The following is a 23428-nucleotide window of genomic DNA, read 5'->3' as shown; positions in this document are numbered from 1 at the left end:
AAGAAAATGTGAGGCTTTTTTAGGAGCCTAATAGAGCGCCAGCCAGCCCGCCAGCCAGCCCTCTCGCCAGCCCTCTCGTTCGAGGGTACATTCACGCTTTCGGGCGCTTCTGATGTGCTGGGGCCTCGGCCCTGAGCACTTCACACACATCCTCACTTTGCTCTCCCACCAGCGCTGCGAGGTTTCTAGAGAAGAGGAGAAGGGCCTCAGTTCACTCTGGCTGGGACTGCTTGTGAATCCAGAGTTGGGAGATCCCAGTTTTTGTCTGACCTCTCAGCTTTTCTGCTTCCTTACTTACCTCTAACACAGAAAGACCGAACATCCTCCGTCCAGCCCACCTTAGAGGATTGTTTTGAGGATCTGGGAGAGGATTCCAGTGAAGCTTTTGAAACCAATAAAATGCTAAGTATTTGTATTTATACTGATCCAGGTTGTTCTATGGTAAGGGCATTGCGGAAGTCCCGGTCTCATGTGGGGCACGTGGCCGCAGAGCCGGCAGCCTGGGCCTGGTTGCCAGCCGGCCGTGCCTGCCGGTCTGGGGCACGCCGCTTTCGGAGCCTCGGTGTTCTCATCTCTCAAATTCAACTCGCGGGAGTCCCTGCCTTGTTGAGTTGGGAGATTTGCACGAGAGATTTTGTTTAAATTGTTCAGCATAGAGCCTCGCAAAGAGCAAGATATTATAGCACATTAACTGTTATTTTAAACAAATATTTAGCTAAAATGTGGCATTGACTGTTTCTCCATTGCTTGAAGTCATGATAGAAATAAGCTGAACCTTGCCCATGGTTTTTCTTGTTAATAAAACCATTTGTTTCAAGTTTGCTTTGGTGCATAGAATTAATACTTCCTGTCATTGGTTTTAAGGCAAGATACCTTCCCTTTCTCTAATCCTGCCCCCCCCCCCCCGTTTTGGTTTTATTTATTTACATCATGTCTACACCCAACATGGGGCTTGAACTCACAACTGTGAGATCAAGAGTCACATATGCTCTTCTGACTGAGCCAGCAAGGCGTGCCTCCCTCTCTGATCCTTTCTTATGCCCATGGCGAATGTTTTAATTGTGGAAGAAGAAATCCCATTGGTTCAAGATTGGCATCTTACTCTCTCCAGAGGCAGTATTTCTGCGGCTCCAAATAGTGAAAACTGAACATCTCATACTACTCGTTACTTTGTTCTAAAATCATCATAATTTTGCCATTGTAATCACTGATCTACAGTAGAAACAGGGAAAATTGTCCACAGATAAGCTTGAAAATATATGACAACATTGTACAGCATGATGACTAGTTGATAGTACTGTATTGTAGATTTGAAAGTTGCTAAGAGAGGAGATCTTCAAAGTTGTCCTCATAGGGAAGATTTGCAGCCTTGTGGTGATGGATGTTCACTTACTATGGTGACTGATCATTTCACATTATTGACCTGTATCAAATTATTATGTTGTACACCTGAAATTTATACATTGTTTTATGCCAGTCGTATCTCTATAAAACTAGAAAAGATGAAATAAAAAATATATACAACAAAAACTAAAGATGAAATGGGTTATTGGAAGAATTTAGCTTTTCCTGTGTAATAGTGGCTCATAATTAAACACTAAAAGATTGATAAAATAAATCTTTTTTTTTTTTTTTTACTTTTTTAAATGGAAAATTCTAAGTCTGTAAGAAAAGCAGATAGCCCATTAAACTCCTTGTACCCATACTCAGCTGGAACAATGACCAAATTGTGCTCAATCTTAAATTGCCCTCAGTGCAACTGACAGAGTCACTCTCGATCTGAACGTCCTGAGTTCAAGCCCCAGAGAGGGCAGATTAAGTCACTTCTCATAGTCAGTGAGGCTCAAAGTTACATTTGTTAAAACAAAACAAAACAAAAAAACACAAAGCACACTATGGTCGATCTTGTTTTCTTGCCTAGTGAAGTTACAGTTCCAAAGCTAATTACTGACATTTGAGAGGCTAACTTGGCCCTGGGATGATGAGAGTTGTTATTCTCTGAAGTTGGCTTTCAGATCCTCCTTTCTTAACCCACACCGTGCGTACTTGATTCTGCTGTCTGTATTGCGTGGTGGTGACAGGGAAGTCCGATGAATGAGACTGGGAGACATTTGGGAATTACAGAGGAGAGGGAGGCAGAGAAAGGCTGAGACCAGAAGGAGTGAACCCAGATGAGAAAGGCTGGGGGGGACAGGGGCCTGAGGGAGGATGGCCGGAGGTCAGCAGAGGGAGAGACCCCGAGGGGAGCAAGGAAGAAAGCCAGATTCTGAGACAGAAAGTAGAATGAGAGACTGAGTGGGAGCCATGCAGACTGGTGGCCGGGCTGGGGCACGGGGAGCCGAGGGAGAGGTGGAGGAGTAGCCTCAACTCTGCTCCCGCCGCCTGGCCTCTCCAGCGGTCATGAGAGCGCCTGCTTAGTAGGCTCCTGGGGTTCAGTGCAGACACGGTGCTTGGCACAGTCCTGGCCCTCGGGAAGCCAGCAATCAGTACCATCCACTCTTCTTTCACACTTGGTTGCATAAACTTGAAACTCTTTGCTCTTAAATTCTCTTTAAAGACCTAATCCCTATCAATCTTACCAGTCCTCAGATGTCATTAACAGCACTGTACACCATACATCTTAAAATTGATTTTAAAAAGTGGGCCATGGATAGAATTAGTCATTGATTTTTGGAACGCATACCTTTTTTTGATCACATTCTATCACTGAGATTAGCAGTAGGAATAATAATGGCTAACAAGACCTTCTGGGGACATTACCTGCCGTCGGGTGGCCCTTTTTCTTCAGTGAGTCTGGTCTAAAATGATCCAGGAGTCCTTGATGACCCTTTCAGGGAGGACAGGAAATGTGAAATGAATGCTTGCAAACCATCCCAGGCCTGGCAGGCAGAGGGGGAGGCTTTCAGTCTGCTGCAAATGGCCTGTGACAGAATAAAAATGCTTGTACGGTTAGCGGGCTCACTGCAAACAGTTTGAATCTGGGCCAGTGCAGGGACTCGGGAACCGTTCCTCCCTCACAGACAGAACGTGCGTGGAGGTGCTGTCTGCCTGTGCCGGGACTATAACAAATCCTGTTTCTTTTGAAAGCGCAGAGAAATGGACTTTTATGTTGCACCTTGTTTTAGGATCTTAACAATGGTTTACAATCCATTTTAAAAAATGGCTGCATTTCCCAGAGCTTCACAAAAGCTTCCCTGGTGATGCGCCTTTAGTTTGCATCCTTCTGTCTTTCTGCCGTTCTGGCTGCAGGTGAACAGATCATTGAGGTGCACTCTTCCTTCATGACTTAATTTTTAACCTTGTTGCTAAACACAAGTACCGCCTGTCCTACACAGCGGCTGCCTGGAAGAAACACCCGCCAGTGCCGTGCACGCTGCCTTGCACGAGGCAGGCGGTGAAGACTGTGGTAGGAAAGCCGGGCTCTGGCCCGGAGTCCACAGTTTTGTGGGGACAGTAATAAATGAGGAAGTACCTGCCCCGCAGTGCAGGGCCCTGTGATCAGGTACCACACTTGACATTGGTGCAGAAATTTTGTGCATCCAATGTGCATGGAGTCCTCCTGACAGCCCGGCTAGGTAGATGCCATTGTTGCCCTGTGGTGCAGTGGGGACCCGGAGGCTGCTGATGGACTAAGGTTTAAACAATGCTTGTCTGCCCTGGAGCCCAGGCTTACAGATTCCTCACCCATGAGGTGGGTGGCACTTATCCCCCCGGGGCGAGGCGGTAGGAAGTGGGAAGGACCGGTCAGGTTCGGTAGACGTAGGCGGGGCAGGGAAGTCGGCTGGGAAAGCTGGGAAGGCATTCCGGGGAGAGTAAATGGCACTTGTCAGGGTGCACACGAGATGAGGTGGCCACAGGGTTTATGTGGGGGAAGCCGCCAGAGGTATGGGGAGCTGGGGGCTGTGGGAGGAGCTGGCCCCATACCAGTCCCTGAAGGGCTTTCTGTGCCCACTCAGGAGCTCGGGCTTGTGCCACAGTGGGAGGAAGGAGAACCCCAGCCATCTTTGGAGAGCCTGTTACCTGCCAGGAGCCGTGTCTTCCGTGTTCTCTGCAGACCGCCAGAGACCCTGCAAGGCACCTGACCTCTCTCTTCTTGTGTTGCCACTGGCGACCCTGTTGGCCAGTAGTGGCCACCCAGTGACAGGCAGAGCCGTCCTGGGCTTCCTCTTCTGCTTCTGCCAGCCGCCACCCCGTGTGATTTTAACCGGAGAGCTGCTTGGTCAGGCCTGCGTTTTAGAAAGACCCCTCTGGTGGCGGTGTGGAGGGGGAGTGGAGCAGGGCAGGGTCGAAGAGGGGAGACCGGTCGGGGGTGTGGTGGGCAGCGATAGGGTGGGACTGCCCAGGGAGATTTCGCAGGAAAAGTGGCCACAGTGTGGACGTAAACTTAGCTGGGACGAGGTGGGGGTCGGGGAGGGGTGACCATCATGTTCAGAGTGCTTTGAGGATGGTGGGGTGTTCTTTTATTGGGGTCTCTGTTGTGCTCCATCTCCAGGAACTGTAGGCTTCTTTGAACAGAGTCTTAGAAAGTGATAGAGAATTTTTTTTTTAATTTTTTACTTTTTTTTTTTTTTTTTTTAAGATTTTATTTATTTATTTGACAGAGAGAGATCACAAGTAGGCAGAGGCAGGCAGAGAGAGAGAGAGAGAGGAGGAAACAGGCTCCCTACTGAGCAGAAAGCCCGATGCGGGGCTCCATCCCAGGACCCTGAGATCATGACCTGAGCTGAAGGCAGAGGCTTAACCCACTGAGCCACCCAGGCACCCAAATTTTTTACTTTTTGATAGAATGAATGGACTGTGTACCTTCAGAAAGGCTTAGTACTTGGACTGCTGATAGAGACAGAGGTTAGCATGGAGAATTCTGTTTTCTAAACTTGACTGGCTTGGAACATTATAATGTAAACAGATTCCAGGGGAAATAGTTAAACCTTGGGCTAATTTAAATAACTTTACTTTTTACTCTTCAATTTTATAAAGGGGGTTTCTCTGGAAACCTATTTAACTTACTGCTTATAATGACCATTAGTGGGAAGTGTGATAAAACTGCATTTATTTAAAAAGAAAGCTGCATAATTTGGACTTCTCACTGATTTATAGCAGCCTCTTGTCTAGGCCCCTCTCCCTGTCAGATCACTGGGGTTTCTACTGAACCACATCTGTAGTATAGGAGTTGTGAACCTGGAAGGCTCTTGGGGTTTGGGATAGAATACAGGGGCTCCGTGTCCTTGGATGGGGAAATATTAGAACTTTATTTCACCGACCTCTAACGGAAAATTAGCGTTTCATTTTTTTAAAAATGTAGGCAACAAAGCTCAGTCATATTAGAGGTACTTGTGACTTTGTCACTGGTAGAACTCAGATATTTCTATGTCATCTAACAGTTGTGATTCTTGCTTACACATATCACTACTTTGAAATGACAGTAGTTACCCCTGGTTCTTGTTATTTAATGTGTTAATAAAGAAGCATATATTTAGGGCACCTGGGTGGCTCAGTCATTAAGCATCTGCCTTCAGTGCAGGTCATGATCCTAGGGTCCTGGGATCGAGCCTCGCATCGGGCTCCCTGCTCGGCGGGAAGCCTGCTTCTCCCTCTCCCACTCCCCCTGCTTGTGTTCCCTCTCTCACTGTGGGTCTCTCTCTGCCAAATAAATAAAATCTTTTTTTTTTTTTTAAAGAACCATATATTTAATGCATTAATAAGGAAGTGGTGTGTCACAAATAATTTTTTGGAAAGATTTTGAGGACTAGTTCAGTCCAGTTGTTCTCCTTTGCAGTCCTCTATATTCTGGGCATTTGCAGACTTCTCAGGCATACCAGACCTCACCAGAGGGGCCACAGCCCAGCACAGATGAAGACCCCTCCCTTAGTAGCCTCAGTATGCCAGCTGGCCTTGGATGCCTGTCATAGTCCTGCTGTCCTTGCTAAGGATCTTGTTCAGGATCCACATCCTTCCTGATGCCAGTGAGCTGGTCCCTTCACAGCTCCTCACCCTCAGTGTCTGTGTTCCTATAAATTAATCCACAGGGCAGCGCCTGTCTTCTGTTTGACTTCCACTGTCAAGGCCATGTTCCTTTTCCTTAGCTGTGTTCTTCCCACAAGGAGCAGAGGCCATGTGGTGATCCTTGGCATCATTGCCACCTCGCCTACCCCTGCTCCCCAGCAGATAACACAGCGTTCGAGGTGCTGGCGAAATTTGTTGAGTGTGAGGTTAAGGTCAAGGCTGTATTCAGCTAGGCTTGTTTTTTAAACAATTTTAACCACTCTGGGTGAAGGTGTAAATTATGAAATAAAGGACCATGTAGAATGTAGATAAAATGATTTTCACCGAGTTCAGATTGTGGGAAATAATACTTTTCCTCTAAGCTCATCTTATAAGAAGTTGTGTGAGACTGTTGTGTACTGACTTGAGAATAGTCCGAGCATGATCTCATCCGTTGGAACCGAGTCTGAAATAAAACATGAAGCCTTCCCTCTGTTTTGAGGGATCTGTTTTATAGATTTCTGAATTACAGAGATGCCTGGAACTGGAGGGTAATAGTGAAAGGCCCACAAAGGAAATAAGAATAAAGCAACAAGGGTTAAGTAATTGAAATCTAGCTGAAGTGAGGGGAATATTTATCATTCCCGACGCGCCCTGCCCTCCCCCCTCCCTGACCGGGAAGGGCCGTCCCAGCCATACAGTGTGGGCTGCTCTGTCCTCGGAGGGGATGGGGGCAGGAGCACCTGCCGAAGGGGGGAAGCTTCCCAGGGCTGCTTTTCCCGGAGGTGAAATCTCCCCTCCCCTCGGGACTATGAAGTGGCCACAGGGCCTGGCAGTTCACTGACGTTATAACTCTCTGTTGGCCCACGGAAGGGGCTCAGGGGCAGCCCCTGGAAGTCTAGATCAGACAGGCCGTGTCAGAGAATCTTTCTTGAACGTTTCTGATCAGTGACACACAACTTTAAATTAAGAAAGGATTACTTTCATGTAAAACTGTCTTTAAATTGTACCTTAAAGACCCAGGCCATTTTAGAGTACCATTGAAGTAGGTTTGACACACATGGGCCCACTGAATTTGGTGGCATTATTTTTATTGGATTTTTAAACAGTTTGATATTCTCCTGGTTAAAGCTGTAGCTTTTTTTTTTTTTTTTTTTTTTAAAGATTTATTTATTTATTTGACAGAGAGAGATCACAAGCAGGCAGAGAGAGAGAGAAGGAAGCAGGCTCCCGGCTGAGCAGAGAGCCTGATGCGGGGCTCTATCCTGGGATCATGGCCTGAGCCAAAGGCAGCGGCTTAACCCACTGAGCCACCCAGGCACCCCAAGCCGTAGCTTTTTGGAGGCTTTTTAATTTAATTTAATTTTTTTAGATTTTATTTATTTATTTGAGAGGGAGAAGCAAACTCCCTACTGAGCAGAGATTCCCAACATGAGGCTGAAGAGGGGCTCCATCCTGAGATCCTGACCTGAGCCTAAGCCAGATGCTTAACAGACTGAGCCACCCAGGCGTCCCTGGAGGCTGTGTGTGTGTGTGTTAAAGCTATCCCCATCCTTGGTACTCAACTGGCTAATTAATAATGACTTTGCCTGAGTTTTATGGGTGAATGGAAGCCTTCTGATGAACGGTATGGTAAAATAATAACAAAGGGGTCTTAAAAGGGGCAAGAGGCACTTTCGAAGATACAAATCTTAAGTAAGACTTAAAGTATGACTCAGAAAGGATGAGGCAGAAAATGTTCACTAAAAAAAGTAAGAATAATAGCAGATGCTGAAATTTCTCTCCCAAGACTTAACAGTAACCAAAAGATCCACTGGAAGAACAGAAGAGGGGAGCTGTTTTGGGGCCTCTCTTTTGAATGAAGCCTCGGGCCTTCTTCAGGGGTCTAACTTCCTGACCTCAGGCCTGGCAGAAAGTCCCCTCATGAAGCCGGAAGGCTGAAGAACATTCTGCAGTGTTGGCCTTGTAAGCTGTGATCATTTTTAAGGTTGACGAGCGTAGTTCAATATGAAATGAAGCAAGGAACTTGGCATTTATACATTGTGAGTCAATTTTGACATCAGCCTGGACTGGGACTTGACTGGAAGGTTTTGGTGTTGGGCTGTGGCCACACTTCAGCGTCTCGATCCAGAGGTATGCATGAGCAATACTTCCCTTTGGGCTTTGGCCATTAATTTGTGGAATGGAGCAAGAACTGGAGAGGAAAATCGAGAGACTGCCTTGGATTTCCTGACGTCCTGTTGAATCAAAAAAGCAGTGGGAGGCCCTTTCCTTCCTGACAAAGGGCTCATCCCCTCTCATGAAATTCCCAGCAGCGGTCTCCGTGTTAGGGACAGTCCCTCCTCGTCCCAGACTTCAAATCCGCAGGCACCCCTGGGCCAGTATCGGCCTTCTGCCTAGTCCAGGTGTTTTCCAGGCCACTTCCCCTGATTATGTAACTTTGATCAAATCCAGATGCTGCAGAATGTTTGATAGAAGAGGTCAAATGGCACTGGAGAAGAAAAGCATTTCTGTATTCATGACTTTGGTTTAATTTCCTGTGTGGGCCGGGTCTGCCAGAGTTGTGTGCTCATGGCCACGAGGTCGGGACTCCAGAGGGAAGCGCGCAAATGTTTTTTTCAGGACAGCTCGAGGCTCCTACTCCCCCAGGCTTCTTTTTCACATTAGACTCTCAACTAGGGAAGTGTCCGCCGGTTCCTATTTGTGACGGCAGTTTCTCTATTTTTGTAATTGTTTTCTGAATTATAAAAACAGTCCCCATATATTGTGAGAAGTAGGCCAGAATATAGAAGAGAATAAAGGAGGTTTTTTCATGTTTGTGGTCCTACCACCCCATGTTAATAAGTACTGTTCACATTTTGGTGCAGTTCCTTCTGTACTGTTTTCAGTTTGTTTTGTTTTGTTTTTAAGGTTTTATTTGTTTGACAGGCAGAGATCACAAGTAGGCAGAGAGGCAGGCAGAGAGTGGGGGGTGGGGTGGGGTGGGGGGAGCAGGCTTCCCGCCGAGCAGAGAGCCCCATGCGGGGCTCGATCCCAGGACCCTGAGATCTTGACCTGAGCCGAAGGCAGAGGCTTAACCTACTGAGCCACCCAGGTACCCCTCAGTTTTTTGTTTTTGGGGGCTTTTTTTTTTTACAAAATTGGGATCATACTGTATATAACAGGTTGTAATATGAGCACTTAAACAATGCATTATTATGTGTATATTCCCAAGCCAATAGCTGTCGTTTCTAAAAATATTTTGAATGAGGGCGCCTGGGTGGCTCAGTGGGTAGGGTTCTGCCTTTGGCTCAGGGATCTGGGATCAAGCCCCATGTTGGGCTCTCTGCTCAGTGGGAAACCTGCTTCTCTTTCTCTGCCTGCCTCACTGCCTACTTGTGATCTCTTTCTCTCTCTTTCAAATAAATAAATGAGCTCTTTTTTTTTTTTTTTAATTTTTTATTTGACAGACAGAGAAAACAAGTAGGCAGAGAGAGAGAGCGGGAGAAACAGGCTCCCCGTTGAGCAGAGAGCCCGATGCAGGGCTCGATCCCAGGATCCTGGGATCACGACCTGAGCCGAAGGCAGAGGCTTTAACCCACTGAGCCACCCAGGCGCCCCAATAAATGAAATCTTTAGAAAAATATTTTGAATGGCTTATGAATATATTTTGTATTATGGATGGACCACAAGCTGACTTACCTTCTGTTGATATTTTGTACTTTTCTAATTCTGTGCTATTTAAAAATCAGTGTAAATAGTAGATATAGATCTCAGGATAATTCCTACAGGTGATAAAAGGTTGTGGAATTAACTAAAGGTTCAGTTTGTATTTCCGGTTGCCCTCCTAAAGTGTTGTGGAGATTTCTCCGGGAACCACTGCCAGAGAAAGTTACGTTTCACTGAAGTCTTACACTGACTTAGCCTCAAGAAAATGTACCTGCCAATTTGATGAAGAATTTGCATTTCTTTGATTACTAGCTAGGGCTAACATGCTTTCTAAGTTTGGGGATAATTTAAATTTTCTGTGAATTGCTTATTCATGGTTTTGGTTCCTTTTTCCATAGTGGAGGGATTTGTCTTTTTGTGTTGATATGCAAGAGTTCTTTTATGTTAAGAATCCTCAGTCTAATGGTGTTACTTAATATAATGGCAGTAGAAAACTTGACCCGCCAGTGAGCTCCACTTCCTGTAAAACCTGCCTCTCCGGTGCCCAGGGCCCACCACCATCCTCTGGCACTCACTGCTGCAGCCACTCCCAGGGCCAGTTACATTTCTCTCCGGATCTTCAGTGACACTTGTTGTTTTATTTACTTAGTATGAAACCAGTGAAATGCAGGCGTAAAAAGAGGACGGTTTCTATCATATTCAGATGGATGCCTTAGACAGGTGATTTTAACATTGCTGCGGGACCAGGTGTGAGTGAGCCAGCTGTGAATATTTGGAAGGGACTGTGGTGGGGTCACAGAGCTTAAAAATCCAAGTCTTCCCTTGCTTGGCCTGCAGGAAACCAAAGCTGGAAGCCAGTGGTGGGGACAAGCTCTGACACTCACACACCCACCCCTGAAAGGGCAGGCCTCATCCCTGTGGTCAGGGCCAGCAACCAACACCCATTCAGGTGGGGATGGTAGATCTCACTTTTTTTTTTTAATTTAAAAAAAAAAAAAAAAGTTCTCTGCCTTAGCTGGCTTTACTTATTTAACTGATCAGTCCCTGATCATGATGGTGCTAGGTGTGTTTTTAGATCCCATGTAAGATACTCAGAAGAGCGAGCCCTAAGCCGTCACGAAGGCTCACACTCTAGGAAGTGGCAGTGTTACAGGTCCTCTCCCTTGAATTTCGCTTTGCCCTTATGATTCATACAGTGAGATTACCAAACATAGTCATGACGTAATTTGGGATTTACTCTTTTAGCAAAAACAATTCCTGAAGGTTTACTTCAGTCAGTAGTATGAAAGCTAGAATTGAAAGACCCTTGTTAGGGCGCCTGGGTGGCTCAGTTGGTTAAGCGTCTGCCTTTGGCTCCAGTCATGATCTCAGGGTCCTGGGATAAAACCCCCCATTGGGCTCCCTGCTCAGTGAGGAGACTGCCTTTCCCCCTCTGCCTCTGCTCCACGCATGCCCCCACCCCCCGGGTTAAGGTTCATATTCAGATGGATGCCTTAGACAGGTGATTTTAACATTGCTGCGGGACCAGGTGTGAATGAGCCAGCTGTGAATATTTGGAAGGGACTGTGGTGGGGTCACAGAGCTTAAAAATCCAAGTTCTATCTCAAATAAATTTTCTTAAAAATCTTTAAAGAGTGCCTGGGTGGCTCAGTTCATTGGGCAACTGTGTTCGGTTCGGAACTTAATCCCAGATCAAGTCCCGCATAGGTCTCCCAGCTCTGTGGGGAGTCTGTTTCTCCCTCTGACTTTCTCCCCTCTCATGCTCTCTCTCACTGCCAGTCTCTCAAATAAATAGATAAAATCTTTTAAAAAATAAATTTAAAAAAATCTTAAAAAAAAAAGGACCCTCATTAGTTATGTTGTATTAGTTTATTCCAAAGAGTTTTGTTTTTTTTTTTTTTAGATTTTTTTCTTTATTTATCTGACAGAGATCATAAGTAGGCAGAGAGGCAGGCAGAGAGAAAGGAGGAAGCAGGCTCCCTGCAGAGCAGAGAGCCCGATGTGGGGCTCAATCCCAGGACCCTGGGATCATGACCTGAGCCCAAGGCAGAGGCCTAACCCACTGAGCCACCCAGGTGCCCCCCAAAGAGATATTTTAAAGAATGACGATTTCTGTAAGTTCTCCAGGTGTGTTTCTGGAGGTTAGCCTCATTCCTCAGATGTCTTAGGTGTCTCCAGTGGTTTGGTTTATTTGGTTTTTTTTTTGTTTTTGTTTTTTTGAGAAGTGAATACTGCAGAATCAGGCCCATCCCTGAGACAGGTGTCATTGCCCAAGAAAAGATGTTTGGGAGTTCTCTAAATCCATAAAGAAGGAACATTTAAGTAATTTTTAAATTTTTCTTTTCTTTTTTTTTTTTTTAAGATTCATTCATTTTAGAAAGATTGAGTGCAGCCGGGGAGGGGCAACGGGAGAGGGAGAGTCTGCTGTGCGCAGTCTAATGCGGGCCTTGATCCCACACCCTGAGATCATGACCTGGGCTGTAACCGAGTTGGACACTCAACTGAGTCACCCAGGCACCCCTCAGTAAGTTTCTTATCATTTGGGAAGATTAGAATTTCCCCTTTTCCTCCTTTTATAAATAAAGTTTGATTGCTTATTGTAGTTTCCTTAAATGAGTATTTAGATTTCAACCCATAATATCCTGTGACTATAAAGACCTATTTATCACTTTCTAAGACTCTGTCTAAGGGCAACTGGGTGACTCATTCGGTTGAGTGGCCCACTCTTGATTGTGGCTCAGGTCATGATCCTGGGTCGTGCTCAGCGTCGAGTCTGCTTGTCCCTCTCCTTCTTTCCCCCACTCTGCTCGTGTGCACCTCCTCACTCGCTCTCTCTGGCTCAGATAAATAAATAAAATCTTTTTTTAAAAAACCTACTTGGATTACATTTGCTGGCTAAAAAAAGCTCACGTGTATATCACAGAAATTCTAGTAAGGTTGAGCGTAGTTCAAGAAAAAAAAGGAAGAAGAAACTTCAGGAAAAGATAATGAACTGTTTGACCCAGTAGTGAACATTAGCCACATGTTCTTAATACAAGAAATGTTGATTGGTGTGCAGCTTTTACCACTTACCTATATGCGAAACATGAAGGACTTTGTTATTACAGAGTGGAAGGAACTTACTAGTTTTCACAAAGTAAAAGACATATAACAAAGGTCGTATTTGAGAGTGGAGAGCGAGCTGGAAGGAAGGGTAGGATGAGACTACTCTAACCTTGGGAAGGAAACCGCTGAGAGACACTGTCTATAGCTGAAGAACAAGAAATAAAGTCTATGCAAGTCTGTTAGTGAAAATACGAAGGTAACTGGTAGAGAGGCTGGCTGGCGTGGGACAGCACAGCTGTTGGCCTCTGGGTGTAGGGGAGATGGGCATAGAAGGTATTTGTCCTTCATTATAAGCCTTTCCGTCTTATTTGGTTTTTTAAATTATGTGCACGTATTAACTTTGACATGTTTTTAAAGAAACTTGTGTTACATGGAAGCAATGGCAAAGACGTATGAGGACAGACTATTTCCGATTTTAACTGAGTTCATTTTGAATTAATGAATTTAACAAGCTGAACCTATTTGGGAACAGTGATTCCCACCTTGGAATGAAAATAATGTTTTTCAGAAGATTTGGGAAAGGAAGAGTCCATTTTTATTTTACCGCCTTTCTTATTATTACACGTAGATGTTGAGAAATGAGATAGATTAGAAATGTATAATGACGGAAACAGACTTTTTTTGTTTCTCAGAATAAAACTAACTTTCCCCCCCAATTCTTCCTGTTTCTTCTGTTTCCCCTTTGTCTTCCAGAAGCCCTTCAGAGGCCAGTAGCATCTGACTTTGAGCCCCAAGGTCTCAGCGAAGCAGCTCGTTGGAACTCCAAGGAAAACCTTCTTGCTGGCCCCAGTGAAAATGACCCAAACCTTTTCGTTGCACTGTATGATTTTGTGGCCAGTGGGGACAACACCCTAAGTATAACTAAAGGTAAAAGGGCTGTGGACCACTGCTGGTGCTTGCAAGAGACAGAAATCAGAGGAAACTGTGGCTTGACTAGCTACCCCTTTGCCTAGCGAAAGAGTAGCTTTAAAGATCAGAATGCAGAGACATCAAAGAAAAGAAACACCTAGCATCTTTATAAGAGAGCCGCTTTTCCTTAAAAAGAAGAGTTCCTGTACAATAGTCTTAGAAAAACAGAGCATCATAGTGAAAAGAATGCCTGGACCGAGCACTGAAAATGCCTTCTTTTTTCTTTCTTTTTTAAGAAAAAGTACTTTTTTCCCTAAGAAATTTCATTATGCTAGGAACAGAACACTTGACTAAACCTAATAGATTTTTGAAAACTGAGGCTCTGTGTTTTTTATTCAGTGCCAACAGGAAGCTTCATCTATAAAGTGTACTCTTCTGTACACTTATAAATGCATTTGTTTATGTGGATTTGTTAAAGAGAAGTAGGAATTTAGGGATTTGGAGATTTGGGGTAATCCTGTATGAATAAATGGGAATGAACAAAGCCAGCTTTTATAAAGCTGATGTCTGATTTGATTCTCTTCTTCTAAGGTGAGAAGCTCCGGGTTTTAGGCTACAATCACAATGGGGAGTGGTGTGAAGCCCAAACCAAAAATGGCCAAGGGTGGGTCCCAAGCAACTACATCACACCAGTCAACAGTCTGGAGAAACATTCCTGGTACCACGGGCCCGTGTCCCGCAACGCAGCTGAGTACCTGCTGAGCAGCGGGATCAACGGCAGCTTCTTGGTCCGGGAGAGCGAGAGCAGTCCTGGCCAGAGGTCCATCTCGCTGAGATACGAAGGGAGGGTGTACCACTACAGAATCAACACTGCTTCCGATGGCAAGGTATGGGGCCTAAGCCGGGGGAGCTGCTGGACTGCGGGTGTTCAGCTTTGGCCAGGAGGACCCAGGGCTCCTGATGCTGCGGTTGAGAAGCTATCACAAATCCCAAACAGGAAGATGCTTGAAGGCAGCATCTTCAAGTAGATGCCGCAGGCATCGCTCTGTTAACCTAGGAAAGACACTCTGTTGAGGACCAGTCATGTGATGTTACAAGTCCAGGGGCCTGGTGTGGCTCTCTGCTTGTCCTGCTGGAGTTTTGTTGCTAGCTGTTTTGTAAGATGGGAATTCCTGCTAGGTTTGGGACATACTTCTTAAATTAGGATTCTTCCTTTTTAAAAAATCGCTTATTGTGCTCGTAATTCATCTTCTATGCAATAATAAAAAAATTGCAATAATAAATGGATAATTTAAGGGGCGCCTGGGCGGCTCAGTGGGTTAATAAATGGATATTTTTAAAGTAAAAGACCCACCTTAATAGCACTTCCCAAATAAGCATGGTACCTGCCGTTCTTCCCGTAAATCTGTGTGTACCTGCGTGCGATTACACACACACACACACACACACAGTTGTTAATCATGAACGAGGTCCCATTGTACCCGTTGTAGATTTCCAAACCCAAACCGTAGTTTTGTAGATGCGTTGAATGTACAGTTTTCTAAATTTTTAAATTTTTTATTTTTAAAGATTTTATTTATTTATTTGACAGAGGGAGAGGGAGAGGGAGAAGCAGGCTTCCCGTCGAGCAGGAAGCCTGATGGGAGGCTCGATCCCAGGACCCTGGGATCATGACCTGAGCTAAAGGCAGACACTTAACGACTGAAGCACCCCAAATATACAGTTTTATTGTGACATTTATATGAACAATGCTCAAGAGTCCATGAAGGAAAAGGAGGGTTTAACATTTTTCAGGTTCTTCCTAGTGACGGACACATTTTTCAGGTTCCTCCTGGTGACAGGCACATTTTTTAGGCATCCGCTCATTTAAACCTCACTTTGGTCCTCAGGATGGAGGTCACTGTGATCTGCGTTTTTGCATTAAGGAGTTGGGGACTTAAATGGGAGGAGGTATTTTGCCCAGAATCACCTCATGTGCGATTGGGGAGCGTGGCTTGGACCCGCTGTCCTCCCTGAGGTACCGTGCCGTCATCCGGGGTGCAGACGGGTGGGTTACTGGGCAACGTCGAGATGGTGGATGTGTTTTTTTAATTAATATGTAATGTGTGCACATGGTTAAAAAAAAAAGACAAAATAGATTACAGTGAGAATCTGTCTCCTAATTCCACTCCCCTTCCCAGAGGCAACCCCTGTAACCAGTTTCTTTCAGAGTACCCCACTGTATGTATATGCTTTTATATATATATATATATATATATATATTTTTTTTTTTTTTTTAAGATTTTATTTATTTACTTGTCAGAGCAAGAGAATGTACAAGCAGGAAGGGCTGCAGGCAGAGGAAGAAGCAGGCTCCCCACTGAGCAAGGAGCCCGATGCAGGACTCCATCCCACAACCCTGGGATCACAGTCTGAACTTAAAGCAGATGCTTAACCGACTGAGCCACCTGGGCATCCCTGTACTTACATTTTTTAAAAAAACACAAATGATGCAGACGTCACACTGTTTGGATCTTACTTTTCCCACCAGCATTCACTGAAGATCGCTTTACAGTAGCACGTGTAGAGCTGCCTCATTCTTATTAATGACTGCTTGTGTGGATGGACTATCCTTTATTGAAGCAGTGCCCTACGGGTCGACTTTTAGGTTCTTTCCAGTCTTTTGCTGTTACAAATAACACTGCTCTGAGGTGGCTTTCAAACCATTAAAAAAAATATCTTGGCACGCTGTATAAAAGCATTTACATCAGCACCTAGTACTCAAACTAGTAACAAAAGGTTCTGGAAGCCTTCCTCACCCTCACTGTATGTAATGCACTCTGATATTTCGTATTCCCTTCTGTTCTGTCTCGTTTTTTAAAAAAGTTGTGGTCAGAATCCACTAAGTTTAATTCTCTAGACACACGTACACGTACATGTGTCATGTTTTGAGGGGTCTCTGTGCCATTTACTAAATTTATCTTTTCCTCTGTATTTGAAATATACCAAATTGGCATAGGGTGGGTCATGTACATGTGTGGGTCATGACCTGCACTGGGAACGTGTTGTACACCCTTTGTGTACAGTGTCAGTGTATGCAAGATAAGGCGCTAGAACTGACGGGAGGTTTTGTGCGTTTAGAATTTGTATAGATGTCGTCAGATTACCTTCTGTAGAAATTGTACAGATGTGTTTACTCACCCTGTTGCTGGTGAGAAACGGAGCTTCCAGGAGAAACAGGAGTGCATCTTCCCTCCACCTCAACAGTGCTGTCAGGCTTGTGGAAACATCTGTCACTGATTGGTAAAGATGGTCTCATTATATTTAATGTACATGCTTCGTGTTTTGAGGGATCCCCGTGCCATTTGCTAAATTACATTTTCGTGCAGATCTAAATACACCAAATTTACTTATACACTGAGATCTGTTGATGTACCCTCTGTTCTCTTCCAATATTAGACTTTTATTTGTTACAGTTGTATATGTTTTAATGTGTGATAGAGCTAGTTCCCCTCCTTGTAGTCCTCTTAATATTTTTATGGCTATCCTCAAACATTCATTTGTACCACACAAATGCACATATATCTCTCTTTTTAATGTTCTTCGCTTGTTTTTCCGCATGTCTCAAAGTCTTCTGGCCAAAGCCCTTATTGCTGATATCTAGTGCTTTCCATGATGGCAGAGGTCTTTGTACCCAGCATGGCCACTTGCTGATGTGTGACTAGAGATCAGCCTTACCACCTTGCCTTTCGGGTCCTCATTCTTCTCCCAGATGTGGAGCTAGGTCATTCCATTCTGCAGGACATACTCCAAGTGGGGGGCCCTTTGAAACCTTGCCTTCAGCCCACAAGGGTTCCTCTCTCGTGAATTAGAACACCAGAGCACACCGCCCATGAGGGAGGTGATTTCCTGGAGCTGACAGCTTGCTTCCCATCTGTGCTGTTTATCCAAGGCAAACCATGCCGCCTCGCGGTAATCAGTTGAGGTTTGTACTGAACAGGGTAATGGTTTCTTTTCCCTGGAGTTGTTTAACCAGCATCCTAGGAACAGATTCAGGCAGGCATGATCTAGTTTGACAACTCATTAGCCGGGGGTCGGTCTAGAATAGCGCTCAGAGGGAGAGAGCAAGGCCTGCATGTGGGATGCATGATTCACAGAATTCGAGAAAAGCTGGTATGTGCCAGGGGAGCACAGGGAGCTCATTTAATCAGGCAGTATCCACCACTGGGCAACTCATCCAAGTGTCCTAGGCCTGCTGCCTCCTCCTCACCCACCCACCCTGGCAGACTCGCCCGTCAGCTGTCCGAGCACCTGGAGACGCCTCAGCCCGCGGGGTTATCAGTTCCGGCCATCTGCAGAGGCGCCTCTCTGTGAGGGCTGCACTCGAGGGGCTGTGCTGGGTGGGATCGTATTCCTGGAATGAGCGGAGCAGTATCCGAGGTATTGGGGGAGGTACTACAGCAACGCATGAGACAGTGTGGCTCGGCGCTGAGAAAGGCTTGCATAGCAGAGCCTTGATGCAATCCTTTTTGGATTTCTAAGGGGAAAACTTAAGGTTGGTAGGAGGGACAGGCTGGGGTTGCATAAGCTTAATGCTTATTTTTCAAATAGCTAATCTTTAGAAAACAACTGAATTTAGAAGATTCTTCTCTAAGGCCCCGAAAGATTTCTTTTTGCCTCCACCCTCCCGGCCCTGATGTACTTCTGTTGTTGTGTCCCTGAGCTTCTGCGGCCATTGCGGCCACTCAGTCGGCCCAGGGCTCCGGGAGCTTCGAGCTGGACTGTCACAGGGGCCATACCAAACTGAGCCGTTGCTGCTCTGAGGAGTCTCCACAGTCTGGGAAACCTCCCCATCCCCTGGGATGCGATTGTCATTCTCAGTGCTCTCCGAGTTCACTGTCTCCTGCCAGCGCAGTGGAATTAAAGGCTGATTTTCCTCCACCATCCGCTGCCTGAATCATTTTTAGTTCTTCTGGTTATTTGTGTCTACACTTTATTTACTTTTGTGGGAGGCCACTGTCAAGTTCCACAGTTCCTTATACCCCGTGATAGAGTCTTTGCTTTTCTTCAAAGAGGTTCCCAGGTGACATTCATTTTCACGGTCTGCTGAAGTGACAGGGTTGGGTTGACAGGAGAGGAATTTGGGCTTCAGCTTTAGCAGAAGCGGCAGGATAGGCCAACTGTATAACCTCTTGAATTTTTAAAAATTACCCACCCTGACAGTGGCTTGGCAGGTACAGGCATCCCAGTGAAAAGTCTGCTGAAACATGGCTGACCTTCCCTTGTCGAGGAGACTTGGAGCATTATTAAGTACTGCTTAATTATTAATTATTAAGCCCTGCCCTCCTGCACTGCGCCTACACTGTCAGGGTAATAATGTTGCTTCCTGGCCCAGCAGCCTGTAACCAGTAGTACATCCAGGGTGGTCTGAGGCAGCTAAAAGGGGCACCATTCCCGAGCACTGATAAGCTGGTAAGTCTGGCTGTCAAGAAGAACACTGTTTCTGGTGCGTTTCTTCAACAAGTCCTATCTTTAGGGTTCCTGCATGATCAGCAGGAGGCCCAGTCCTGGCTGAGCACCCAGAGTGTCTATATAACCAGGTGCGCACAATGACATGCCGTTCATAACGCTAATTTACACTTTATTCTCGGAACATGCCAGGAATTCCTGATGCGGATTCCCCAGTTCACTAGCAAAATGCTCAAAACTCAGAACTAATCAGAAGGAAGCCAGCAGACCTGACTGTTAGAAGGTGGCCGTGCGGTGCATTGAGAAGGGAGAGGAGTTTTAATATTTAACAAGTGTTGGAATGTAAATTTTATGTTGAAAGATGAACTAAGTCACGGGGTCGATAAATCTAATTATTGAGAAGGATAAAGTAGGTCCGCTCAGTGAAACCTCCCACAACTCTGAAACCTCTTAACAGGAGAGCCCGTGCGGGAGTCGGACGAGACCAAGAACAAGTTCTGCATAAACTAGGGCCAGGCGGAGCCGTCAGCATTCTGTGTGACGGAAGGAGCTTGGTCCTCGGGTTGGGGAGCACTCCTTTCACGCTGATGGGGGAGAAGTAGGTAATGAGCCTTGCTCCTGGTGACCAGCCCCAGGAGCCCCCACACTGCGCCAGTGATGTCCGAGGGGTAAGGGGTGCTCTAATCCCAGGGAGTGCCTTTTGGGAGAGGCTCCACGCTCTTCTCTGCGCTTCATGGCAGCAAAAACAGTGGCAGCTGAACTCCCCCCAAAAGAAGAGGGCATGGTACACTTGGCATACACAGTGAAGTCACTGGATGACTGACAGACTTTTCCAAAGAGGGGTGGGATCAGGGGCTGTCCCCACATCCTACTTGGTCTTCTCCGTGAACTGCACTTGTGTCAGCAATGCCCACCTACAGGAGTGCCCTGTACATCAGTGTATGGACATCAGGCAAAGCGCAGGCTTAGTGGCACTGACTTCTGCTCCCCGCCTCCCCCAGCACCTCTCTGCGCTCTTCTGGGCCGTAAGTGAAACTGATCAGCTGTCCTAGAGCAGGTCACTTAGACTAAGGTGCTCCGAGGTGTGAGTGAGGCCTCCGAGTGGGCCCTCCGCTCACTCTGGAAGGTCCTGCCACTGAAGGGCACCATCTTGCAGAGGGACACGTCCCCAGAGCTGCGGGATCCTTCTGGACAATTCTTGGGTTGCTCAGAATTTTATTTTAGTAGGATTGCAACCAGAAGATTGTAAATTACAGGGGCACCTGGGTGGCTCAGTTGGTTAAGCGTCTGCCTTCAGCTCAAGTCATGATCTCAGGGTCCTGCTTTCCCCTCTCCCTCTGCCACTCCCCCTGCTCGTGTGCACGCATGTGCACTCTCAAATAAATAATTTAAAGAAAAAAAAAGATTGTAAATTACAAAACTCTAAGTCAGAGTTTGCTCTTCCCTTGCCTGAGTTTTAAAAATCTGTTTATGTTATCTCCCCAAGCAAAAAATTAAAAAAGGAAGAAAGAATTCTGTTTACTTTCTTGAGGGTTATAAATGGGATCGACTCATGTATTTGTTAATATTTTCTTCTTTTAAAATATTTTAATTATCTATTATTACAAACATACAGGAATTGATGGAGCCTTCCATAACCAACCCTGCCATGTTTTTCAGGCTTTTTCTTCCTTTTTCTGTTTTTCAGTAATGGAGATACTGTAGCTACAGCTCTAGTACAACTGATCCTGTTCCTTTTTCTCCCTCCTGCCCCACACATCACCGCTATTCCAAACCCAGTTCCTCCTCTATCTCAGTAGTCAGGGCAAGTTGTGATTTTTAACCTTTTTTTTTTTTAAAGGATTTTGTGTATTTATTTGACAGAGAGAAACACAGAGAGAGAGGAAACACAAGCAGAGGGAGTGGGAGAAGGAGAAGCAGGCTTCCCACCCAGCAGGAACCCAGTCGGGGCTTGGTCCCGGGATGCTGGGATCATGATCTGACCAAAGGCAGACACTTAATGACTGAGCCACCCAGGTGCCCAAGTCGTCATTTTTTTTTTTTTTTAAGATTTTATTTATTTATTTGACACATCACAAGTAGGTAGAAAGGCAGACAGGGTCGGGGGGGCGGGGAAGTGGGGAAGCAGGCTCCCCGCTGAGCAGAGAGCCCAATGCAGGGCTCGGTCCTAGGACCCTGAGATAATGACCTGAGCCAAAGGCAGAGGCGTGACCCACTGAGTCCCTGGAGTCATCATTTTTTTTTTTAATTTTTTTATTAACATACAATGTATTATTCGTGGAGCTGTCATTTTTAATGTCGCCCCCCACCTTCCGCAGTCGCTGGCTGCCCTTCTTGAGTTAGTAGGTTTGGTTACTTGCTGTCCCCCTGGAGCCTGATGTCCTGTTTGGATTTTAATGTGGAATTGTTTTTTTGCAAAGGAAGCATTCCCGCACCACCTCACTGAAACAAACCAAAAAAGAAAAAAAAATAGCTGTCCCCATCCACACTTGCTTTCTGTCGGCCTGTCAGCCTGCTCCTGTCCCTCCCTCCTTCCCTGGTGCATCCAATGAGAATGACAGGTGCATGAGCTCTGTGCATGGGATCACGCCCACTGTAGATCTCAGAGGGAGGCTCGCTTGCGCTGGTGTCTGAAAGCCCCTTTCCTGCCTCCCCCACAGTAGAGGAGGCTGTGTGGCCCTAGTGTGGCCCTCCAGTCCCCCGCCCCCCACACTCATCCCTGCAGCGTGCTGACAGACAGGGCATCCCACAGGGGCATCCGGCTGGGGTCGCCGAGTCTGGGCTGCCGAAGCTTTTTAGCCCAAATTGAGGATGTGAGAATGAGAAGAAGATTTATGTTTTGTTTAGTGATTTCCATCTCTGATGACTATGTAGTTCTGGATAATTATATAATTATAAATAATAATTAGAGGTTTTAGGTAATAAGCATAATGATTTTTTAAAAATTTGCTTTCTTTTTTAATCAGCAAATAGGTACTAAGTTGTGTTCTTCACTAATTTAATCACCGACTATTTATTGAGTACATATTACGTGCTATGTATTTCTTATTCTCCCCATTGGGGACACAGGATTAAAACAACTTAGGGCTCTGCTCTCATGAAGCTGACATTCTAGGAGGTGTTGACAGTAAGTAATCGACCAAATAAGCAGGATAAGTACAATGCAGAGAAGTAAGAGAGGCGATATGATGACTAGTGCTAGGTGATGACCAGGTCAGGTGACTGCAGTGACACTGACATTTATGCCAGGCTCAGGATGGTAAGAGAGAACCAGGAATGTGGTGATTAGGTGGCTGGAGGATTTCAGGCAGAGGGAGCAGCAGATGCAAAGGCCCTGAGGCATTTTGTTACACCTTCTGCTTTAGCAAGTAAATTACAGCATGTGTAGAGAAACACAACATGGGTGGTTTTCTGCACACTGCGTCCTGCATGGAGAGCTGTCTGTCTGAGGGGTTGCTGTGCACTGACAGGCTCAGCAGAGCTGGTTTATCAGAGTTGTTCGGGTTTGTGTGCACTCTGCGGGCTGAAAGCTGTCCTGTTTTCCTCAGCTCTACGTCTCCTCAGAGAGCCGCTTCAACGCTTTGGCTGAGTTGGTTCATCATCACTCGACTGTGGCCGACGGGCTCATCACCACTCTCCATTACCCGGCCCCCAAGCGCAATAAGCCCACCATCTACGGCGTGTCCCCCAACTACGACAAGTGGGAGATGGAGCGCACGGACATCACCATGAAGCACAAGCTGGGTGGAGGCCAGTACGGGGAGGTGTACGAAGGCGTGTGGAAGAAATACAGCCTGACGGTGGCCGTGAAGACCTTGAAGGTAGGCCTGGGCCTGCCGCGGCTAGATCCAGCCCGCCCTTGCCTGCTTGCGGCTCTCTTGGTGGCCTGCCCCTGTGCTCAGGTCTGAGGGGGGTAACCAGTGCCCAGGAAGTGCCTCTGTGGGCCTTTCTTCAGACGGGTTCAGCCCCTCTCCCCGACTTCATCCGTGTGCCAAGAAGGGCTGTGGTTTTTGGTGTAAAAAGATGAGTCATTTGGAGAAGTGTTTTCATTATATGGCAAGATTCTTTTAAAGCCGTGGGTTTCCGTTCTCTCTGTGTGGCATTTGGATCACTTCCTATGAGAGTTAAAAGGAGGAAAAAAAACTAAGTTTTGAAAGAAGGGGATTTAACCACAACGCATTTGACTGTTCTGTGGATTTTTGTCGGCAGATTTGAAAGGCAGGAGCATTGGGTGTTCTAGCAGGTTTCAGTTCTGTGTGGTGTGAGTGCAGGCCTCTGGAAATGGAGGTGTAGAAAGGCCTGAAGGAAGCGTCAGGGCTCCCTACTGACTCAGGTACCAGAGGGTCATTCTTGTTAACTAGGACTTTTCGCCCTTTCCGCTCAAGCGTGGGGTTTG

General features: G+C 46.1%; 1 protein-coding gene across 4 annotated transcripts in view; it reads left to right on the top strand.

Moving 5' to 3' along the window:
* The window catches only part of ABL1 (ABL proto-oncogene 1, non-receptor tyrosine kinase), a 137208-nt gene that overhangs the window by 88375 nt on the left and 25405 nt on the right, over positions 1-23428 (top strand). For all 4 annotated transcript variants that reach the window (XR_009346578.1, XM_059143115.1, XM_059143113.1 and 1 more), the window contains exons 2-4: positions 13429-13602; positions 14176-14471; positions 22581-22853. Coding sequence is in view for 3 of the 4 variants with exons in the window: in XM_059143115.1 (XP_058999098.1) it covers positions 13429-13602; positions 14176-14471; positions 22581-22853 (743 nt within the window). In the remaining variant the exon portion in view is untranslated. The remainder of the gene's footprint in view (positions 1-13428; positions 13603-14175; positions 14472-22580; positions 22854-23428) is intronic.

This window comes from Mustela lutreola, chromosome 12, assembly GCF_030435805.1.
Source record: "Mustela lutreola isolate mMusLut2 chromosome 12, mMusLut2.pri, whole genome shotgun sequence".
NCBI lineage: Eukaryota > Metazoa > Chordata > Mammalia > Carnivora > Mustelidae > Mustela > Mustela lutreola.
The sequence above is the reverse complement of the archived record's forward strand: the minus strand, read 5'-3'. Positions and strand labels throughout refer to the sequence as shown.